This window comes from Meriones unguiculatus, chromosome 1 (assembly GCF_030254825.1).
Source record: "Meriones unguiculatus strain TT.TT164.6M chromosome 1, Bangor_MerUng_6.1, whole genome shotgun sequence".
NCBI classification, from domain to species: Eukaryota; Metazoa; Chordata; class Mammalia; order Rodentia; family Muridae; genus Meriones; species Meriones unguiculatus.
In genome coordinates this window covers 172,776,575-172,797,612 of record NC_083349.1, presented here as the reverse complement: position 1 = coordinate 172,797,612, position 21,038 = coordinate 172,776,575, and the positions used below count along the sequence as shown (strand labels likewise).

General features: G+C 42.9%; 1 protein-coding gene across 1 annotated transcript; it reads left to right on the top strand.

Annotated features, from left to right (window-relative positions):
* The first annotated feature begins 40 nt into the window (after positions 1-40).
* On the top strand, positions 41-19,864 carry Tirap (TIR domain containing adaptor protein). Its single transcript, XM_021648426.2, has 7 exons — positions 41-3,935; positions 4,453-4,558; positions 9,455-9,567; positions 11,556-11,678; positions 12,054-12,212; positions 13,946-14,599; positions 15,145-19,864. The coding sequence occupies exons 5-7, from the start codon at positions 12,146-12,148 to the stop codon at positions 15,162-15,164; spliced, it is 741 nt and encodes a 246-aa protein (XP_021504101.1). The 5' UTR covers positions 41-3,935; positions 4,453-4,558; positions 9,455-9,567; positions 11,556-11,678; positions 12,054-12,145; the 3' UTR covers positions 15,165-19,864.
* The last annotated feature ends 1,174 nt before the right edge of the window (positions 19,865-21,038 follow it).

Sequence of the window (21,038 nt, the reverse complement as noted above, 5' to 3'; positions counted from 1 at the left end):
ACCTGTAATCCCAGCACTCGGGGAGGAAGAAGTGGACAGATCTCTGTGAGTTTGAGGCCATCCTGGTCTACAAAGCAAGTTCAGGACAGCCAATGCTACACAGAGAAACCCTGTTGGGAAAAAAAAAAAAAAAGAAGAAAGGAATGAAGGAAAGAAAGAGAGAGAGAGAGGAGAAAGAGAGAAAAAAGAAAAGGCAGCTTCATCTTCTTGGGAGTGTTTCTTAGATCCTCTGTGGAAGGCATCTTCTCTGCAAGAACAATGGTTCTAGAGGAGAGAAATGGGATCATTTACCTAGTCAACTTTTATAAAGCCCCAGCTTCTAGCTACCATCATTCAGCCTATGGCAGAATTTGAAGTGGCATTCTGACTGGATCATGGAGCTTTGGAAAGAAAAGGAGCCAGGGTATGAAGAGCCACACTGAGAAGCTTGGATTTCATTTTGGCAGAAGCCTAGCAGAACAGTTTAAAATAGGGAAGCAACATGATCAGAGAGAGTTTAGAAATCTCTCTCTGGCTAAGGGTAGAGTGCTTGCTTAGCATGTGGATAGCCCTAGGTTTGATCCTCAGTACCAACACAAGTAGAGATCCGGGAGAAAGTAACTGGTTCTCTTGTAGAGAACAGATTCAGCTAGCAAGGCGGGGAACAGATTCTAAATGAAGGGCATTTTGGTTCATTTCGTAGCTAACAGTCATAAGAAACACATGGAGCAATGTGACAATGGCAACATGAAATGGAGTCAGTATTTCCCAGGTTTCTGGCTAAACAGCCAAATGGGAAGAACAGGAAAATGAATGATTAGTCCAGTGGTACAAGCTGAAAGCAAAGTGTCTATGGAAGGTGTAATGGGTGATTGGACTATTTGGGGTGGGCAATCTGGGTTGTAGACAGGTGATAGAACAGCATCATCAAAGAGCAAAGTGTTAGGGACAACACAGAAGAACTGGAGGGACACACTGATGTTTAAAGAAAATGGATGAATGCCAAAGAAGTGACCCATGAGGCAGGAGAAAATCCGGTAGTGTGCAATCATGAAAACCAAGAAGTAGGCACCAGAATGAAATGTCATATGCCAGCTGGGCTCAGCACCTAGCAGGTCAGTGGTGACCAGGGAATGTAATTTAAGGCACAGATGGTTACAGAAGAAAGTGAACTAGAGTAGAGCTTCCTGGGAAAATGGCTTCTTCATCCAAAGTCCTTTGCAGTGAATGAAAAGTAAAAGAAGTAGACATCGTAGAGGGGAGGGGAGGGGAGGGGAGAGGAGATGGGTCAGCTGGAAGCCTATGTGTGGCTTGGGAAGAATCAGGCACAAGGTACAACAACAGAAAGGTCACCAGAAGGTGGCTGAAAGATTAGAAGGAATTTGTCAGGAACATAGTGGACAGGCTTTGGTCACTAAAGAGACAGTCAAGCCAGAGAACTGGTTAAACCTGGATGGTAGCTCTTCAGGTACCCCAGAGTTGACTTCAGCATAGCCATTAGTTTAAGGGTCCAAAGAAATAGATACTATAATTAATGCTTAAGGACTCCTCTACTCTTACAGGACTTTTATTTTCTCATGGGAAATATTTTATGGGCAAATCATTGTATGTGTCTTGCCCTTTAAACTATGTGAAGGGCTGGACCAAGCCCTCATCTTTGCCCCCAAACCAGCAACCTCAGAGCTTGTCTTGTACTCTGAATGCCTATCTGAGCATTCCTGCTGGACCTTGAAGGTCCTTCCTGGCCCCAGAGGCTCTATACTGCAATGAGAGGTAGAGCCAAGACAAAGGGATTTCTGGAAAGAACTGGGGAGGAAGAATTAAGAAAGGCTTTCCTCAGGCAGACAAGATGGCTTGAAATGCCATTCAGGCCTGACAACTTAGTTTCAATCCCCAGAACCCAAGTAAAAAGGCATGGTATGGTTGCATATGTCTGAAATTCCAGGGTTCAGTATGTCAGGGAATGTGGAGACGAGTTGCCTGGAAGCTGAAAAGCAAGCCAACTTGGAGTAGATAGCATAGTGAAAACAAACGAAATCCTGTCTCAACAAAGTAGAAGAAAAGAACCAACTCCCAAAAGTTGTCTTCTGACCTATACACATGCAATAAAAATGTTTAAATTTTGTTTGTGCCTGTGTGCTGTAGTGGAGGCCAGAAGAAAGAGTGCAATCTCCCATTCTCCCAAGCTGTAATTACAGGCAATTGTGAGCCACCTGATATGGGTATGGGAAATCAACTAGAAGAGCAGTAGGTGTTCTTAACTGCACTTTAGTCTCAGTTTCTTTTTTAGAAGGCTTTTCTGGTCAGGTAGAGTGGCCCAAGCCTATAGTCGCAGAACTTGGAGGCAGGAAGATCAGAAAAGTTCAAGGTCATTTTAATTACAAGTTTGAGATTAGTCTAGGCTATTGGAGACCCTATCTTAAAAAAAAAAAAAAAAAAAAGAAAGGAAAAAAAAGGGAAGATAACCGGATGCAGAAATGAACCTGAACCTGGCTATTTTGTACAAGAGAGGCGTTTGTATAGGCACAGCTAAGCAAAGGCAAAAGGGAGAGCAAGAGTATTCATCAAGTGTGGGCTTCTGGTAGGTGTCCAGCTGCCAGGGGGTGGGGGTGGGACGGTATGGGGATGGGACAGCTCTTTCCCTAAAGGAATAAAAGATGATTCATTCTTGAGCCATCCTTGACCATGGCCCAGGAACACAGATTTAGGTTACCCCAAGTTACATGTTTCAATGTGTTAGTAGCGCCACAGATTTTAAAGTTTTACAGAACATAGTCATGAATCAAGCCAAGTTAAAAATACATTGGTGGGTACGTCCGATGTTATCTGATGATGTCCTTAGCTTTTGGGCAGGTACGGGTCTGTTCAAGGAATGCCTGGCTATTCAGGAGGCTAACGCTAGCTGAAATAACCTCTAGACAGGCAATAAATACTCCAACCACTCCACCTCGCTAGAATTCTAATCAGTCAATGGGTCTTTGCAGATACAGCTGCTTTCCAGGAATTCTTGTTGACAGTGCCTTCCTTATGAATATTCATCTCTTACGACACCAGCAACCAGAGAATGTAATTTTGATGAGTAAATCTAGAAAGATCATGCATGAACGGCCCCAGCATAAACTGCCTCCCTCAGAACAAGTTACCCATTTTGGCTGGCTGGAAAGAAAAAGAAATCAGACCAGAGGGCTAATAAGGCCTTATGCCGGCCCTTTAAATTCCTTCAACCTGCAGCATTTCATTTGTATTGTTTTTAGGTTGGTATTTTAATAACACTTCTATGGCAGGAAATGCTGAGTCCTGTATTATTTCCTGGGAGTTTCACAAAGCTCACAGCAAGAACTCTAGGAAGTAGAAGCAAAGGACTCAAGTATTTCATCAGGACTTGCCAACATCTTGCCTAGTCACCCTTTTCTGCAGTTATTTTGGTACCCTCAGAACTACAGTTGAAAATTCCAGTCGGAAGTCTCTGCCCTAAGGGCAAGCACTTTTGGCTAGACTGATTCCAGCCTGTGGGCGTCAACATTAGGATCCACCTCCCATGAAGGTACGACTTCCCAGGGGCGGCCGGTCCTCTTTGAATCTATTAATCTGCCTTGAGAGAACTTCGCGGCGGGGTTTGAGGGGAGCCTCATTTTCCCCCACCGTACGGAAGAAGATAAGGCATGTGCCTCCTTCCTGGAGTTTTCCGCCTGGTTCCCTTGCCCTTACGCAGGACAGACTCCGGCTCTGGGCTCCACCGGGGTCTTGAGGAGCTCCGGTGTACGGGTTCAGCCGCAGGTGTGGCCAGGCAAAGGGAAGCTGAGCGACGCGAGCGCCCCCTAGGGTCAGGACGGCGGGGCCTGGGCAGGAGGAGGTCTGGTACGAGCGGGAGGGCGGCGGCCGTGGAGCTTCCGGGAGCAGCCGGGGCGCGGACACTTCCCAGAGGAGCCTGCGGCCCACCCCGCGGGGTCGCGCAGGTGAGCGGGCGGTGAGCGGGCGGTGAGCGGGCAGTGTGCGGCTGGGCCCTGTGGAGTCAGCCCTTCCTCCCCTCGCATCTGCTCCCCTGCCCCTCTCCTTCCAATCCGGGGTCCAGCACTCCTCCCGAAAGCCGCCACCTATCTGCGGCGCTGAGCGCAGGGCAGTTAGTCAGGCTGGGCTTCGGCAGTCCGGCAGCGTCAGGTGGCTCGCTCTGGCTCCCCACAACCTGGTCACAACCTGGCCCCCGCTCTTGGGCTCAACTCTGTGACGGTGTTCTACAAGAATGTCACTTTATTTAGAACCTACTGGATGTTGGTACCACGGTTATTTAATGGGCGTCCACCTGAGTCTAGGACTGTGCCAAAGGGACACGGGGAGTAGGAACAATTCGGTCCTTAGGTCCACTGGTTGGCAGGTAAACTAGAAACACAAGTGCAACGAGAGAGGGAAGTAGGGAGTGCTCCAGATGACCTACCGGGAATGACTCAGGGGAAGCCTTGTCTGCTTTGTTTTCAGACTTTAGAAGAACCAATACACAACAAACATAGGGGAAAGTGCACAGAGCCCGAACCCCACCAACTCACATTTTACAGGCTTTCTTGTATAGCCTGCATCCAGTACAGTAAGTCTGTGTATACCTGTTGATGTATATTCTATCAAAAAGATGGACTGTGGACTGTCCATTTTACTGTACAAAACTTGATGGACATGGTTGTTTTCAGCTTTGGCCTCTTTTGAGTAGCGTGACGTTTGTGTGTTTGCTCAGTTTGCTTATAAAGAATGCAGCAGCTTTCCAAAATAGTTTGCTTGGGGCTAGGGCAAAGGCTCAGTGACTGCTTTCCCAGAGGGGCCTGATTCCATCTCTGCACCCACATCGTGGCTCACAAACATCTGTCACTCCAGTTCCAATACTCTCTCTGGCTTCTACAGGCATGTGGCATGAAGAAGTGGTATATAAACATACACACAGGCAAAACATCCATACGTATAAACTAACATGTTTTAAGCTTTAAAAAGAAAGTTGTGCTTGCTGCTATCTTAGCAGTGTGACACCGACACCAGCAGTGAGTGGTGGAGATGAGAGGAGGTAAGGTCAGGGCCACCCTGTACTATGAGGTCCTTATCTCAAAACAAAGCTACCAAGCAAACAAAAGGCATACAGGTCACTCCCAGCTCAGTGTGTGTGCTCCCACCTTCATGTGAGATCAAGCTCCAGCCAGTGTCCTGCTCCCTGTAGCTGTTCTGCTGACTGCACAGCTTCGATGTCCCGATGTCTCAATTTGCATTTTTCTGAGCGTCTTTTGGTCTGTTGGTCATTTGAATATCCTTTTTCTGTGAAATGACTGTTCAGGTCTTCTCTGTTTGTGTCTGTTAGCGATTTATGTGAGCTCTTGAAATATTTTGGATTTAAGGCAGTTGTTAGATGCATATTTTTTAAAATATTTTCTCTGTCTTGGTAGATTGCCTCCTCATTCTCCTAATGATATCTTTGAAGCAAGTCTTCATGTTAATGTTTTCTAATTTATCATTTTTCCCTTATATAGATTGTATCCCATTTGACTTTCTGTTTTGTTTTGTTTTGTTTTGTTTTTGCCATATACAACAGTTCTTACCTGTACTCTCAGCACTCAGGGAGATTGCCATGAATTTGAGACCAACCTGATCTACATACTAAGTTCTAGGCTAGCCTCTGAAGAGTGAGATCATGTCTCAAAAAAATTTTTTTTCATCAGCTGGTTGTGGAGGTGCACATCTTTAATCTCAGCATCTCAGCACTTGGAATGCAGAGGCAAGTAGATCTCTGACTTTGAGGCCAGCCTGATCTACAGAGTGAGTTCTAGGATAGCCAGGGCTATGCAGAGAAACCCTATCTCAAAAGAAAAAAACAAAACAAAACAAAAACTTTTTTTTCGCTTTGTCTGCTCCAAAGTCAGAAATTATGTCATATGTTTTTCTGTAAGATCTTTATTGACTTGCTAGTCACAGATATCTCTAATATCCATTTAAAATTTAGTTTTCATGGTTTGAGATATATATTTTTTCCCTACAACACTGAGTTGACTTAATACTGTGGACTGCAAAGACCACGTTTCTGGGGCTGGTGATGTAGCTCAGTAGGTAGAATGGTTATTTAGGATGCACAAAGTCCTGGGTTGGAGCCCCAGCATGGCATAAAACTGGACCTTGTAGCTATTGCCAATGATGCTAGCACTTCAGAGGTGGAGGCCAGGAGGGTCAGAAGAAATTCAGTGTAATTCTCTGCTACATAACAAATTGCAGGCAAGCCTGGGGTGAAACAAACCTTACTTCAAAATAAAGAGGAAGAGGAGAGAAGACCATTTTTTTTTCTAGTGGACTTCAGTGTCACCATTATTCTAAGGTAGGGGATTACACAGATGCAGATCTGTTTAGTGACACTGGTTTGTTTGTTTGTTTGTTTGTTTGTTTGTTTGTTTTTGAGACAGGGCTTCAGTGGATGTCCAGGAACCAGGCTGGCCTCAAACTCACAGAGATCTGCCTGCTTCTGACTCCTGAGTGCTGGGATTAAAGGCATGCACTACCATCTGGCTATGACATGTTTGCTTTCCCTTTCCTGCCAAACATTCTGCCCTAACTGCCATTGCTTTACAAATCTTTACCACTCTAGGAGTGCACAGATCAGAAACTGTCTTCAAGATCTTAGATACTCTTTCCAACCTTTACACTCAAAGCCTTTTAAAAAGTGTATTAGAAGTACATTTGGGAGCTGGAGGTGTGGCTTACTGGTAGAGAACTTAGCACATACAAGGCATTGGATTCCATTATCGCCAGCACTACTTAAAAAAAAGGCAGAGGGAGAGCCATTTTTAAAAAATTTATTTATTATATATACAGTGTTCTGTCTGCATGTATGCCTACAGGTCAGAAGTGGGCAACAGGTCTCATTATAGGTAGTTGTGAGCCACCATGTGGTTGCTAGGAATTGAACTCATGACCTTCTTAAGAGTAGCCAGTGCTCTTAACCTCTAAGCCATCTCTCCAGCCCTGGAGAGCCATTTTTAAGCTTAAGGGGTAACTAATGTCTAAAGACATGTCTTGGTTTAATCGTTTAAAGACAAGTTTCACTTTGTAGGCCTGACTGGCCTGAAACTCACTTTGTAAATCAGGCTGGCCTTAACACACAAACACACAGAGATCTGCCTGCTTTTGCCTCCTGAACACTGCTGACATAATCTGTGTTAAGTGCCTGCATATTTACACAAAATAAATACAAAACAAAAACATCATTTACTTATAGATATTCTTAGAACATACATGATATATTTTCAGTGTTTTGGAACTAAAAAACTAAAGCATCCCGGGGGCCAATTTAAATACTATGTCAATGTTAAGTTTGCTATGACTCCTGTTTGTTTGGTAGGATCTGTTTCTATATGACTAAAATATAGCAAAATGTTTATATTTTAATGTCTTTGAGGAATTCACAACCCTCTTTCCTCAACCTCCCAAATGTTAGGATTACGGGCATATGCCACAATACCCAGAAAATCATTTAATTTATACTTAGGTTTAAAATAGTAGCTGTTTTAATTCATGAGGACACATATTTTTTAACATTTTTATCCTTTAGAACTTACAAAATGTAGTATGGAAGCAGTTTGGAGTTTATTTCACAGAAACAATCACAAATTTTGATGAGCACTTTTAATTTCTTCACTGCTGGTGAAGAGAGGAGGGGTATGCATGTAATTCCAGCTTGAAGGCCCCTCACCCTAAAATATAAATTAATTAATTTACTGCTTATAAATACCAGCAATGTATTTGCTTTTTTAATTTAAAAAATAATAGTATTATGTGTATATGATGGCAACCTGCCACAACATGTGTGTGGAGGACAGAGGACAACTTTGTGGAGTCGGTTTACCCTCCTTTTTGTTTTTTTAAGATAGTAGTATCTCAGTATATATTTAGACTTGCTTCAAGATCTCTATGTAGCCCTGGCTACATAGATTATAAACTTCAAAGTCATCTTCCTGCTTCAGCTTTCCTAGTGCTGGGATTATAAGCATAAACCACTACTGTTAGCTTCCAGGATTTTTTTTTTTTTTTTTTTTGCATTAGGAATTGAATCCAAGGCTTCATGCATATAGTAGGCAAGCACTGTACCACTTACTGAGTTATATTTCCAGCCCTTCACTGCTCATATAAATAATAACTGATGTAGTGCCACACACCCACAGCACTAGCACCTGGGGGACTGAAGTAGGATCAAAATTTTATTTTTATGTTTTTAAAAGTTTATTTACTTTTTCTTTTGTGTGGATGGGTATTTTGAGTGTGTAAATGGTTTTGAGCTACCATGTGCATACTGATCAATCCAGGGTTCTCTGGATAACAGCTTCTTAACCCTAGATCTAGCTCTCTATTTCCATGATTGCAAATTTAAAATCAGCATAGACAATGTAGCAAGACCCTGTCTCAAAAAATGTATACACTATAATGTGTATTTTATGCATTTATGTATGCATGTATATTTTACATATATATGCATATACACATAAAATTTCACATCAAGTATAGATATATCTAGTTTAACATCTAGACTAATGCTTCCAAGTATCAGAATTTTCTAGAAAACTTGTAAAACTTTGTATTTACTTCTAAACTATGAGTAGTTTAGAATTTCCAGGAGTAATTCTGTATTTTGAATTGCTTTTCCCTACTGGGGGTTGTTTCATTTGTGTGTGTGTGTGTGTGTGTGTGTGTGTGTGTGTGTGTGGTGTTGGCTTGGGGGGGGTTGAGGGTATTTGTATGTGTGTTTATATGTTTATTTATCTGTATTGTGGAGGGGTCTCAATTTATAGCCCAAGCTGTCCTGGAATTCACTATGTAGCCCAGGCTGGCCTTGAACTAGAAGTGATTCTCCTGCCTCTGCTTTCTAAATACCTAATGGGATTATGGCATTTGCCACCGTACCCAGCTCTCATGCTGGTTCTTTTTTGAAGGCATTCCTTGCTAATTTTTTTTATGACGTCTCTGTCAGTCTCTATAAAGTGGGTCTTTGAGGTACATGTCATTCTGCTTTATGAATGTTTTAAAGAAAAGGGGACTTCTTACGAGCCCCATGGAATCAGAGATTAGACAAAGCTAGTGATTAGACCTTCCAGCTGGAGGGCTCACTATCTTATCTGCTTGACACGTGTGCCTTGCTGTGTTGACTGTCACTCTGTGTCTTGGAAAAGTTAAGTCTTGTCTGAGCAACTGCTCCCCAGCCTTGGCTGGGGAAGAATGTACAATGAAAAAGAAAAGTCCAAGAGGTTTTGTCCAGGAAGGACATGGTTACTGCTGTCTTGCACAATTATCCTGTGAGAGATGCTGTTACTTCCTATGCTTACACTTTTCCATAATGACAGTGAAAGGGCATGTTCTACCCCGCCACCTGCTTCCAGTGGATATACTATTGAACAGCTTAATTTTCCACCTGCTCCTCTTCTCCTCCCCTCCTCCCCTCTTCCTCTTCTTCCCCTTACCTCTATAGCACTGTTTCATCGATGTATCCTAAGCAAGCACTCCAGCTACATCTTCAGCCCTAGTTTCATTTCTGAAGCAATGAAAAGGGATTGCCCAAAATCAGGATGTGTTGTCAAAAGGGTAAGTTATTTCAAAAAAACTTACTTGCTTCCTTTCTCTCCTACTCTTCTTGACCTTCTTCCTTCTCCTCCCCCTCCTCTTTTCTTTCCAGTACTGAGGATTGAAACAGGGCTTTGTGTATGCTAAGTGCATGCTCTGTCACTAAGCTATGCCCCCAGCTCTGTTTCATAAAACTTTTACATCTTTCTATTCAAGTAGAATATCATAACATGAATTTTTCCATATCAGTTTTTGTTTTAAACTTTAGGATATTATTTTTAAATTTTAAATGAGCGTTGCCTAGCAAGCTCAAGGCCCTGTGTCCCATCCTCAGCTCTTAGGAGAGGGGCAGAGGAACTAAACAGGACAAAATAACAAAAAAGCTGGATGTGGTGGTACACACCTTTAAATCCCAGCACTCTAGGAGGCAGAAGCAGGTAGATCTCGCTGAGTTCAAGGGCAGCCTGATCTACAAATAGAGTACCAGGACAGACATGGCTATTACATAGAGAAACACTGTCTTGAAAAACCAAAATAAATGAATGAATAAATGAACCTCTGTTTTTTCTTAAAGGCCAAACAATACATTTTATTGTATTGTTTTTTTATATTAAAACAAAAGTTTAGAAAACCTTTAGAGACTATCAGAATTAAGTGATCTTATGTCTATTGACAGGGAGAAAGACATCGTTTGTTTACTATTTTACGGGTTTATTTCTATTTGTGTGCATATATCTATGTAAGTGTTTGCCATCTAAAAAAGGATAGCTACTTAAAACTCATGGTTTCTGAGGATTTGAGTCGTCATAGTGGGAGGGTGCGGTGGAGCAGAGCAGTTCAGGTCATGGTGGCTATGAAGCAGAGACAGGAAATACAGGAAGGAGATAGGGCAAGATATAACTTACAAGGACACACATCTAGTGACCTGCTTTTCCAATTAGGCTACACTTCCAGCCTTCACACCTGCAAGCCATGTCATCAAATTATGAATCCTTCAAGTGATTGGTGCATTCATTACATCAGCACTGTGTGTTTTAATCATCTCTGGGAGCACACTCACAAATGTCCCCAGGAGAGAGCCTTACTAGTCTCCTGGCATTTCTCATTCTAATCAGGCCAACAATTAAGATCAGTTGAAGAATTGCCTCTAGAATTCCTGCATTGGAACAGGTTTTGCCCTTACAGTCTTTTCACTAAAATCAAAGCTAAAAGAGCCTCCAGCATCAGTATCACTCTCACCTTGCAGTATAAGGAGAACGCAGCAAGTAACCCATCTAACCATTCTTGGTCCTTACCATTTTCATACAAATGCTGAGGCAATTTGATAACCTCTACCCCAAAATAAAAAACCAAACCAAACAAACAAACAAACACCTTCTGGAATCAGAGATAGCACTGAACTAAAGATCCATGTGGGGAAGATTATTATCTCTCTCATGTCAAGGGTAAGATGGCTCAGTGAGTAAAAGTGTTTGCTATGCAAACCTGATGATCTGAGTTTGATCCCAAGAAACTGTGATGGAAGGAGAGAACCAGCTTCTAAAAGGTGCCTTGTATTTTCCATTCTGCTGTGGAATATCATGTGTCCACATCTTTCTCTCTTTCTCTGTATGTGCACACACACACACACACACACACACACACACTAAATTTTAAAAGAAATAAGGACTAAGAGATAAACTCCAGTACTGAGGATTGGGTTTTAAAAGTACTAAGAACTCAGTTCTCTCTCACAGTTAGATTATTTGAGATAGAGCCTCACAGTGGGTCTCAACAGATTTCTGGGGCTGATCTAAATTAGTAGATGGAACTGATTCACCTGCCTCACTCTCCTATGTATCTGGGATGACAGGTGTATGCCACCACATCTGAATAGACTATTTTAAGGAAATACTAACCCACAATATTTTAACAGGCTTTTATATACAGAGTAGTGTTAGTACATTACATAAATTACTTTATGTTATTCACATGGTAATGCTGAGTTACAGTTTCTATCCATTTCACAGATGGGGACACCAAAGTCTAGTAAGAGTGTTGAAGGCCATGGTCAGCATGAGATGCAAATCCCTGCAATCTATATGTGGTCAGCAGTCTTCACCATTTTATGAAATCGTTTTCCTAGTTGACAGGTAAGGCCTAAGTGAGTGGATGGATAGGGTTAGGGGAAGACAGACAGAGGAAATGTAGCAAGACTTGCTTCAAGTATCCCTACTGCACTTGTCTACCTGTCCAAATGGCCACTCCTTCTCCCATTTCAGCACTGACACAGGAAGGCCTTCTAAAGAGCTGCCTGCCCTCTGTTTTTCCAAATCCCAAACGCAGTCCTGGCCAGGTGAAGTAGAGAATAGTCACTCTACCAAGTTTGTACCTTGTAAATCTGGTCATGCTGCACAGATCTGGGTTATTTCCCTGGTCCCATGAATCTATTCAGAGACTGAACCATTAGGGGAAAAGCAGAACTTGCAGATAGGTAACCGAAGCTTACGATTCCCTGTCCCTTGCAGGATGGCCATTTCATGAAGTTAAGACTGGCTGTCTTCCCTCCTGTTGGTCCCCCAATGCCTGCTCTCCCAAGGTCAGTTTGGAGGCCTGCAGTATGGCTTCATCCTCCTCTATCCCAGCCTGCCCCACTCAGTCTAAGAAGCCTGGAAACAAGATAGCTGGTGAGTAGAACCTGTCTCCTAATTGTGCTCTGATTCCTAAGAGAATAATCCCCAGCTTGCTCATGGAGTGTGAAGACTCACATGTGCAAACTCAGGGAAGAGATGCAGAAAGCTGGTGATAGGGGAATAGCAGCTAGTGGGATGACCCAGAGCTTCATGGAGAGGCAGAAGTTATGCATGATGGATTCTGTAGGCCTTTGTTCCAGATTTTCTTGAATCTGGCCTGCTTGGCCAGAAGACCATTGGGCTGAGTGCTTAACATGGTGTATCTTGACATCTGAATCTTTTTCCAGAACCTTTCAGAGGAAGGAAGCAAGGAAAGAAACAATGAAACAATCCCCAGAACAGCTGAGTGTTCATATTACAGAGCACTTACCAGGCACTGCATTATCTCAGTTCACCTTCAAGAACAAAACAAACCCATTTTATAGATGAGGAAGTGGAGATCTGGGCCAATTCACTTCAGGCCATAGAACAAGCAGTATGGCAGGTCTACAGTCCATCTGGTACCTGAAATACCAACTTCTTTATTCCTTGGGAGCTGTGACTAATAGCCCTTAGCCCCTGAACAGAAGGACAGATTTCTGTCCCCTGGCCTTTCCTCTTTATTCATTTGTTTTAACTCAAGCTGTCTTAAACTTGCTATTATAGTTGAGGCTGACCCTGAATTTATGGTCCTGTTTCTATCTCCCAAGTATTACCTTCATCTAAGTTCACCTCCTCTCAAGGCTGCAGCTAGGCTTTGGGCCTGATTAATCCTTATGTGTAGCTATAGTTCGTTGTCTACGCACTCAGGCAGGTGACTATCCTATGGTAGAGCCTTTTGATTTAGATGGATTCTGGAAAGCAGCTATCAAATGATCAAGAAGAGAACAACATCATCTATATTTATTTTATAATTAAATTATTAATTTAATTATAATTAAATATATTTATCTATTAATTATATATTTATATATTATAATTAAATAAATTGTTTTATTATAATTGGCATTTTTATTTTATTTTTCTGGCAGGGTCTTACAATGTAGCTTACAATGTGTCTGGCCTGGAACTCACTATGTAGACCAGGCTGGTCTGAACAGAGGTATGGCTGCCTCTGCCTCCCAGGTGCTGGAATTAAAAGCATGGACCACCATGCACAGCAAATTTTATTTTATTGTTAAGAAGATCTTTCTGTTTTGTCCAACCTGGCCTTAAACTACTAGCTCCTCACTGTCTCAGCCTCCTAGGTAGCTAGACAACAATAAATAGTACTTCTCTAAAGTGTCTGAAGTGGCTGTATCCCACTAAGGCAGGCTGCTTGCCTGCCTACCTTCCTTCTCCCTGTCCCTGTCCTTGTCCTCTCTCTCTCTCTTTCTTGTTTGTTTGTTTCTGAGGTAGGGTTTTTTTGTATAGTCCTTGCTGGCCTGCAACTCACTGTGTAGACCAGCCTGGCCTGGAACTGAGGGATACACCTGCCTCTGCCTCCTGAGTGCTAAGATTAAGGGCTTAGGCCACCACCGCCTGGCTAAGGCTGCCTTTCTTAATTGGGCTGGTAAAACACTTGGAAAGGATTTAAATTCTATCAGTATTGAGGAAACCTTTAAAGCTAGCAAGAACTGAAAGGTGAGCCAAACAGCAGGGCAGGAGGACTCTTAAGAATAAGATGAAGCTAGCCGAATCTAGCTCATTTTCCTTGAGTAGCTAGCTGACCACAAGTCTCAAATCAGCCCACTGTTTCTCCCCTATAGAGTGGTTCAGACAGACTCTGTTAAAGAAGCCCAAGAAGATGCCAGTCTCCGAGGAAAGCGAGCTAAGTGATGGACCACAGAGAGCCACACAAGATGGTCTCCTACCCTCAAACTGCAGCCCACCCCAGAGCCGCAGCTCACCCGAGAGCTGCAGCCCACCCCGGAGCCGCAGTTCACCCCAGAGCCCCAGTTCAGGAATATCTTCTGTGCCACCATCAACACACTTGGATACGAGCTGCAGCAGTGGCCGTTGGAGCAAAGACTATGACGTCTGCGTGTGCCACAGTGAAGAGGACTTAGAGGCAGCCCAAGAGCTGGTCTCCTACTTGGAGGGTTGCAAGGCCAGCCTACGCTGCTTCCTGCAGCTTCGGGATGCAACCCCAGGTGGCGCCATCGTTACAGAGCTATGCCAGGCACTGAGTAGTAGCCATTGTCGTGTGCTATTCATCACCCCAGGCTTCCTTCGGGATCCCTGGTGCAAGTACCAGATGCTGCAAGCCCTGACGGAGGCCCCAGGGTCGGAGGGTTGCACCATACCCCTGCTATCCGGCTTGACCAGAGCCGCCTACCCGCCAGAACTCCGATTCATGTACTATGTGGATGGCAGAGGCCAGGACGGTGGCTTTTACCAAGTCAAGGAGGCTGTCGTCCGCTGTAAGGAGGGCCGGGATGGGGGTGAGGAGTCAGCTGGTGTCTATATAAGGATTTTAGGAGATAGGCTTTGTAGCTTTAGTGATTCAAGTTCCTGGAGAATTCTGACTGGATTTGTACCCTGCCACCTTCACCCATTATTTGAGAAGTTACTTAGCCCCTCTGAACCTTGAGTTGTTCATTGTTCATTAGGACTCCATTACTGTAGAATGAGCACATGTCAAGTATTCCTAACAGGCAGGGCCTAGCACAAACTGAATCCTCAATTAACATTAATTAGCAAGTAGTAAGTGATAGTAATAGGTTTTTCTCTGAACTTCAATTAGAGGTGTGTTCCAAGAGCTGGGCAGATGCCAGCAGTGACATCAGTTCAGCAATGCAAAATGGTGAAAGGTAATAGAAATCAGTTGCACCTTATGAGTGTATCAAGGGAGGGACTTATTGTAGTTGGTGGGGCCAAAACATGATGAAAACAGAAGAAGAGAGAAACAGATGTGCTGGATTTGGGTGGAATGACAAGCCTTGAGATTCTGTTTGGTCTTTTTCAGATCTGGAGACACTAAGTTGACACTTAAGTTTTCATGAGAAAAGCTGGAAATAACTCACACCAGGTCTCGGATTCCAGGAGATACAGCAGGAGTCATAATGAGCCAGAGCCAGCCGCACCGTGTACATGACACAGGATTAGATTGCCACCGGCCTCCATTACTGGGGACCCTGTAAGATGGCCAGGCAGAAGATGGGGACCCCCCCAAGGAGACCAGGCAAAAGATGGGGATTCCCCAAGAAGAGCAAGAGGAAACCAGGGACTCCCCCAGGAAGGCAACAAGGAAGTCAGAAATTGGAGTGTGATATGGGGGAGGGCAGCAGTGTCTCGTCTGCTGCTTGATGGGACAGGAAACGGACACACAGCTGGCTTCTTCCCTTGGAATCAGGCACTGGGGTGATAGGCACCACTCCTCCAGAGGGATGGGCCTGCCTGGTGAACTAGAAGTCGGTGCTCTTCCCACTTGCCTAGGAAAGCTGGGAAGAGGTGACAGGTATCAAGTCCTTTGCACACTATTACAGCTCTTTCCCAGAGCTGACAACTCACTTCACAGAGCTGGATGACAGACACATTCAGACCCACACTGAATTTCACTTACTGAGCAAATGTCATTAAAGATGCAAACTTAGAGGCTGGAGAGATGGCTCAGTGGTTAAGAACTCTTGTTGCTTTTGCAGAGGACCAGGGTTCAATTCCCATGATCCACATGGTGGCTCATAGCCTTATCTATAACTCTACTTCCAGGGGATCCAATGCCTTCTCTGACCAGGATTTCTTTGGGCACCAGGCACACATGTGGAACACACACACACACATACACACACATACATGCAGGCAAAACAATCATACACATAAAGAAATCTTTTTTTAATTAGAAATATGAACCTTGATATAGATGGAGCCTGTGGTAGAACTCTTGCTTGCCTGAGGGCTTGGTTTCCACCTCCAGCACTACTGAAAAAAGAGAGAGAAAACACAGACCTAGAAGCTATTCTGAACACATGAACAAGTGGGGAGAAGGGAAGCCAGGGTAAAGGGCTCCTTCCCCTGGGTCAAAAACCCACTGATCCTGTGACACATGGGGCCACCTCAGACATCTGCTAGAGCCCATGCTTTGCAGTGCCTGCCTTTATATTGATCAGAGTGGAACTAGTGTTCTCAGTCTAGCACCAGAGTGCATTCTCAGGTGAGATACAAGAGACAAGGTGTCACCTGTGTTCTCAGTAAGAACAGCAACATGGTCAACTGATTATCATTGTCTACCCTGATGTGTACCTTGAACCTCTTCTCTTCCTTTTGATATGTTCCTTTACTGAAAATATTTTTAAATTATGATTTTTCTGTGACATACAAAATATCTAAGATATTTTATCCTTTACTGTACTTTACCATACTCATGCACCTACCACATAGCTTATTCCCAACATGTTTCTTCATCCTGTTCTGAATTCCAGGCCCTTCATGTTTCCTAACAAAATAACCACTATTCTGAATTTTGGATTATTTTGAGCTTTTCTAAGTTTCTATAGATGTATGCAAATCAGCAACATGTTATATAATTTTAAGACTATCTTTTATACAAATTGCATCACAATGTACATTTCCTTTGTTTGACATGTTTGTGAGGTGTGTTCATGTTTATGTGTCATTCATGAGTGTCCTAGGTCAACAGTTCTCAACCTGTAGGTCACAACCCCTTCATAGGGTTGTATATCAGATATCCTGCATATCAGAGATTTACACTATTCATAATAATAGCAAAATTACAGTTATGAAGTAGCAATGAAAGTAACTTTATGGCTGGGGGTCACCACATGAGGAACTGCATTAAAAGGTGTCAGCATTAAGGAAGGTTGGGAACCACTGCCCTAAGATCACCTTAAAGTGAAGTCCAGGTACTTTCTCCCTAAGTTTTAGTTACATACCTCTAATTATGAGATGTTTTTTAAAGCATGACATTTTTGCTGTAGTTTAAAATACTTTTCATGAAGCTGCAGTCAGTGCTTTTTCTGTCTTACAAAGTTCCTCCTGTGTTGTTCTTACATTTTCTTCTATATTCAGTCTTGAAAAACATTGATTATGTTTTCTTCCAAAGTGTTTCTATTCAAATTTAGATCTTTACTCCACTTGGGGTTGTTTTGTTATTTTGTTGTTGTTTGTTTTGTTGGCTTTTGAAACAGGGTCTATAACCTAGACTAACCACAGACTTGAGATCCTCCTAGCTCAACCTCCCAGATGTTAGGATTCTAGGCATTATAAGCTATGGCATTATTATTGCTGGCTAGTTCTTAGTTTTCAAGGCAGAAATCCAATTCTTTTCTCTCAGTTTCTATCAGTTACTCAGTAGTCTATCCTATCCCCACTGTTTGTTATTTTTCTATTTGTTTGAGATAGGATCTCACTATGTATCTATCCCTGGCTGGCCAAGAATTCACTATGTAGACCAGATTGACCTCAAACACATACAGGTCTTCCTGCCTCTGCCTCCCCAGTGCAGTGCTGGGATCAAAGTTGTGGGCTATCACACCCGGCTACTGCTGTTCCATATTGTCATATGTATGTGTCTATTGCTGGTTCTCTTGTCTAGTATCCCCTATGTTAGTGCCACAGAATCTTTTAAGAAGCCTCAATGTGCCAGGCAGTTGTGGTGCCTGCCTTTAATCTCAGCATTCAGGAGGCAGAGGTAGAAGGATCTCTGATTTTAGGCCAACCTGGTCTATAGAGCAAGTTCTTTTGGACAGCAAGGGCTCCACAGATAAACCCTGTGTATCTTTATTGGAGTTATATTCAGTTTATGGACTTGACTTGGAAGAACAAGTACTTTTATGACAAAGTCTTCCTCTCCATAAAGGAATGTCACCACTTAAGTCCTTCAATGTATTTCAATAAATTTGTATAATATTTTTCATATTTATTAATCTCATATTTTATTAGATTTATTTTTCACTTCATACTTCTGCTGCTACTGTAAAGAATTTTAAAATTATATATATGCCTTTTGTTGCCAAAAAGGATTATATATAATATGTTGGTGTAACTTTAATAATGTGCTGAGTTATTTATTGTAAATGACTATTTTATTGAGTTTCTGTGCTTCTTAGGACTTCCAGTGCAATTGTGAAAGAACTGACAACAACAGCCATTCGGGCACATTTATTAAAGGGAATACTTCAACCATTACACCATTAAAATGTGCCTGCTTAGCCAAGCACGGTGGCCCATGCCTGTAATCCCAGCACTCAAGGAGGCAGAAGCAGGGGGGGAATCTCTGTGAGTTTGAGGCCAGCCTGGTCTACAAAGCCAGTCCAGGACAGCCAGGGCTACACAGAGAAACCTTTTCTCAAAAACAAAAACAAAAGCTGATTTTTTTTTAATAACTATTGATTTTAAAATTAAGTGGTAGCTTAATCATGTCAGTGGACAAGTACCTTTCCGATTCTGAGGGTCTACAATTTAAAGTCATGAGGGAGAGGTTGAATGAGTGTGTGTGGAGTCATCAGTTTCCCCACTTGCTCTTCTTAGGTTCAAGTGCTCTAACTGCACTAAATGTTCATCTTCCTTGGCTCCTTACTACCTAGTAGTAACTGCCCTTCCTGGCCCTAATAGAACTGTTTTACATTTGACTGGCAACTAGGTGCTCCTGTCTCGTAGGCAGAAGACTAGAGGACTATTCTGGGGAATCAAAACTGCACAATAGAAAATTCTCACAGACTTTGGTGTTGGTAACTCCAAAATTACATATGGCGAGTTTTAAGGTGGACTAGCTCATCTAGTGCTATAGTGGCACAAAACTTGTGGGAATAACTAATCAATATCTGATTGGATTTCAGTCCCAGTTCGGGAGATGCATAGTTCAGAGACTTTTTAAACTCAAACACATGATAAATCCTCCTACCTCAGATTTCAAATGATAGAATAATAGTATGAGCCACCATACTTAGCTTAATCTGTTATTTCTCACAGATAAGTCCCCAATTAGGAACTTATGAGGTTGTATTAGTTGCTTTCTATTGCTGTGATAAAACATCATGACCAAAGCAACATAAGGAGGGGTTTATTTGGGCTTACAGTTCCAGAGGGTCCATCACAGCAGAAAAGCTGGTGGCAAACAGAAGGTTGGAACAGGTTTATTGTGGGGCTTTTGCGAACCTGTTTGCAGTTCAAAGAAGACACAGGACTTCTATATTGTTTAAAGCTGTTGGCCTTTAGCTGTGGCAGACTCTTAGCTACTACATCTAAAATTCTCCATCTCTCTCCATGTGGTTCTGTTGAGATTTGCTTCAGCTTTTTGCCTAAACTATAGCCATAAGCTATTTTGTTCCTAGTTTCCATCTGGATTGTGAGGGGAAATTAAGTTCAAATTCTCAGAGTCTGCTTGATTGTCCAATAATGGTGTCAGTGACTAATCCTAAAAGGGCAGGGTAACCTCGTATCTTCCTGTGATACAATGATGTTATCATGCTTTGTCATCTCTACACTTGGTTACACCCTGGGTATACTATGAAAGACCCCAGTCACTGCCTTGCTTGCCCCACTTGGAACCAATCAGCTAAAAGGTCAACTGAAAATGTAATACTGCTCTTCCCCTTGCTCTCCATCCTTGGTTTTTCTATAAAAAGCTTGCTTTAAGAGCAGACCAGCGATCGTGATCAGCTAAGAGCAGACCAGCGATCATGATCAGCCTGTAACAGGTGTTCAATAAACCATCAACATCTGACTGAGATCAGTGTCTGAGTGGTTTGTGTGGCTATTCCTGGACTAAAACAATTCTCACTACCTGATTACAGCTCTGTTCTATCCCTTTGCTCTCTTCCACATCCTTTCTAGTCTGTCTTCACGTCTTGCCTGTGTCTCTGCCTGCTAGAAATGTTGTTTTTAATAAAATCTCAATCATCCGATTTTACCAATGAATTGGAAACCAGATGCTGGGGTGAAAGTCTGCTGACTCAAGAGAAGCAGAGAATGTACCCAGCTGACCTTCCTTCTCAGCCAAGGTCTCAAAAGGAAAGCTTCCCCATCCTTGTAAGTTTAGATTTTTCACTAAACCTACTTCATTTAGGGCTTTTAAGTGTTTCTACCTCCCGTTCACCCACTGACCAGAGGTCAGAGCGAGAAAGACTGAATCTTACTGTTCTCCCATTGGCTCGTTTTGCTTTCTAAGCACCTCAACGATTATCAAAAACTCCTTACACTGAGCCTGGTGAGGTGGCGCATGATCCCAGCGCTCGGGGAGGCAGAGGCAGGCAGATCTCTGTGAATTTAAGGCCAACCTGGTCTACAAAGTGAGTCCAGGACAGCCAAGGTTACACAGAGAAACAAAACAAAAATCCCCACACTGAATGTTTGTTTGTGTCTCTTGATCAATCCTCTTGATTCCCTCTTATTCTCTATGGCCATTTCCTGCCAACTGGTTGCTTGCTCTGCCTCTTGGTTGACAGTTATTTAATCCTGTTTATATTTAAGTAGGAAGCTCTTGGATTAAAGGTGTGTTCTAGGGCTGAGCTCACCACAAGTAAAAACAGGTTATTTACTAAACAACACAATCTCAAGGCTCACAGTGTAATCAAATATTTTGCAACTTGGAAATCCTGCCCCAGTACTTCCTGCCCCAGCTCTGGGCCCTCAGCTCTTTATTACACAAAAAGCCACATTTCCGTCTGAACCAATCAGGAGCAAGACAACACTGGATCCATCTCTTATGGGTTGCTCTTTGGCAGGTGAGAAAGGACAAGCATTTACAAATAGAAAAACAATGATGGGCCAAAGCAATGACAATACGAAAATCCTGTGAGCACTTAGCTCACTGCCACAGAATTAACAAAAAATATAGGGACACACCTCAGTGTGAAGGAAGGTTATCCCAACACAGGTTTCTGAAGGCTCACATCTACAGGC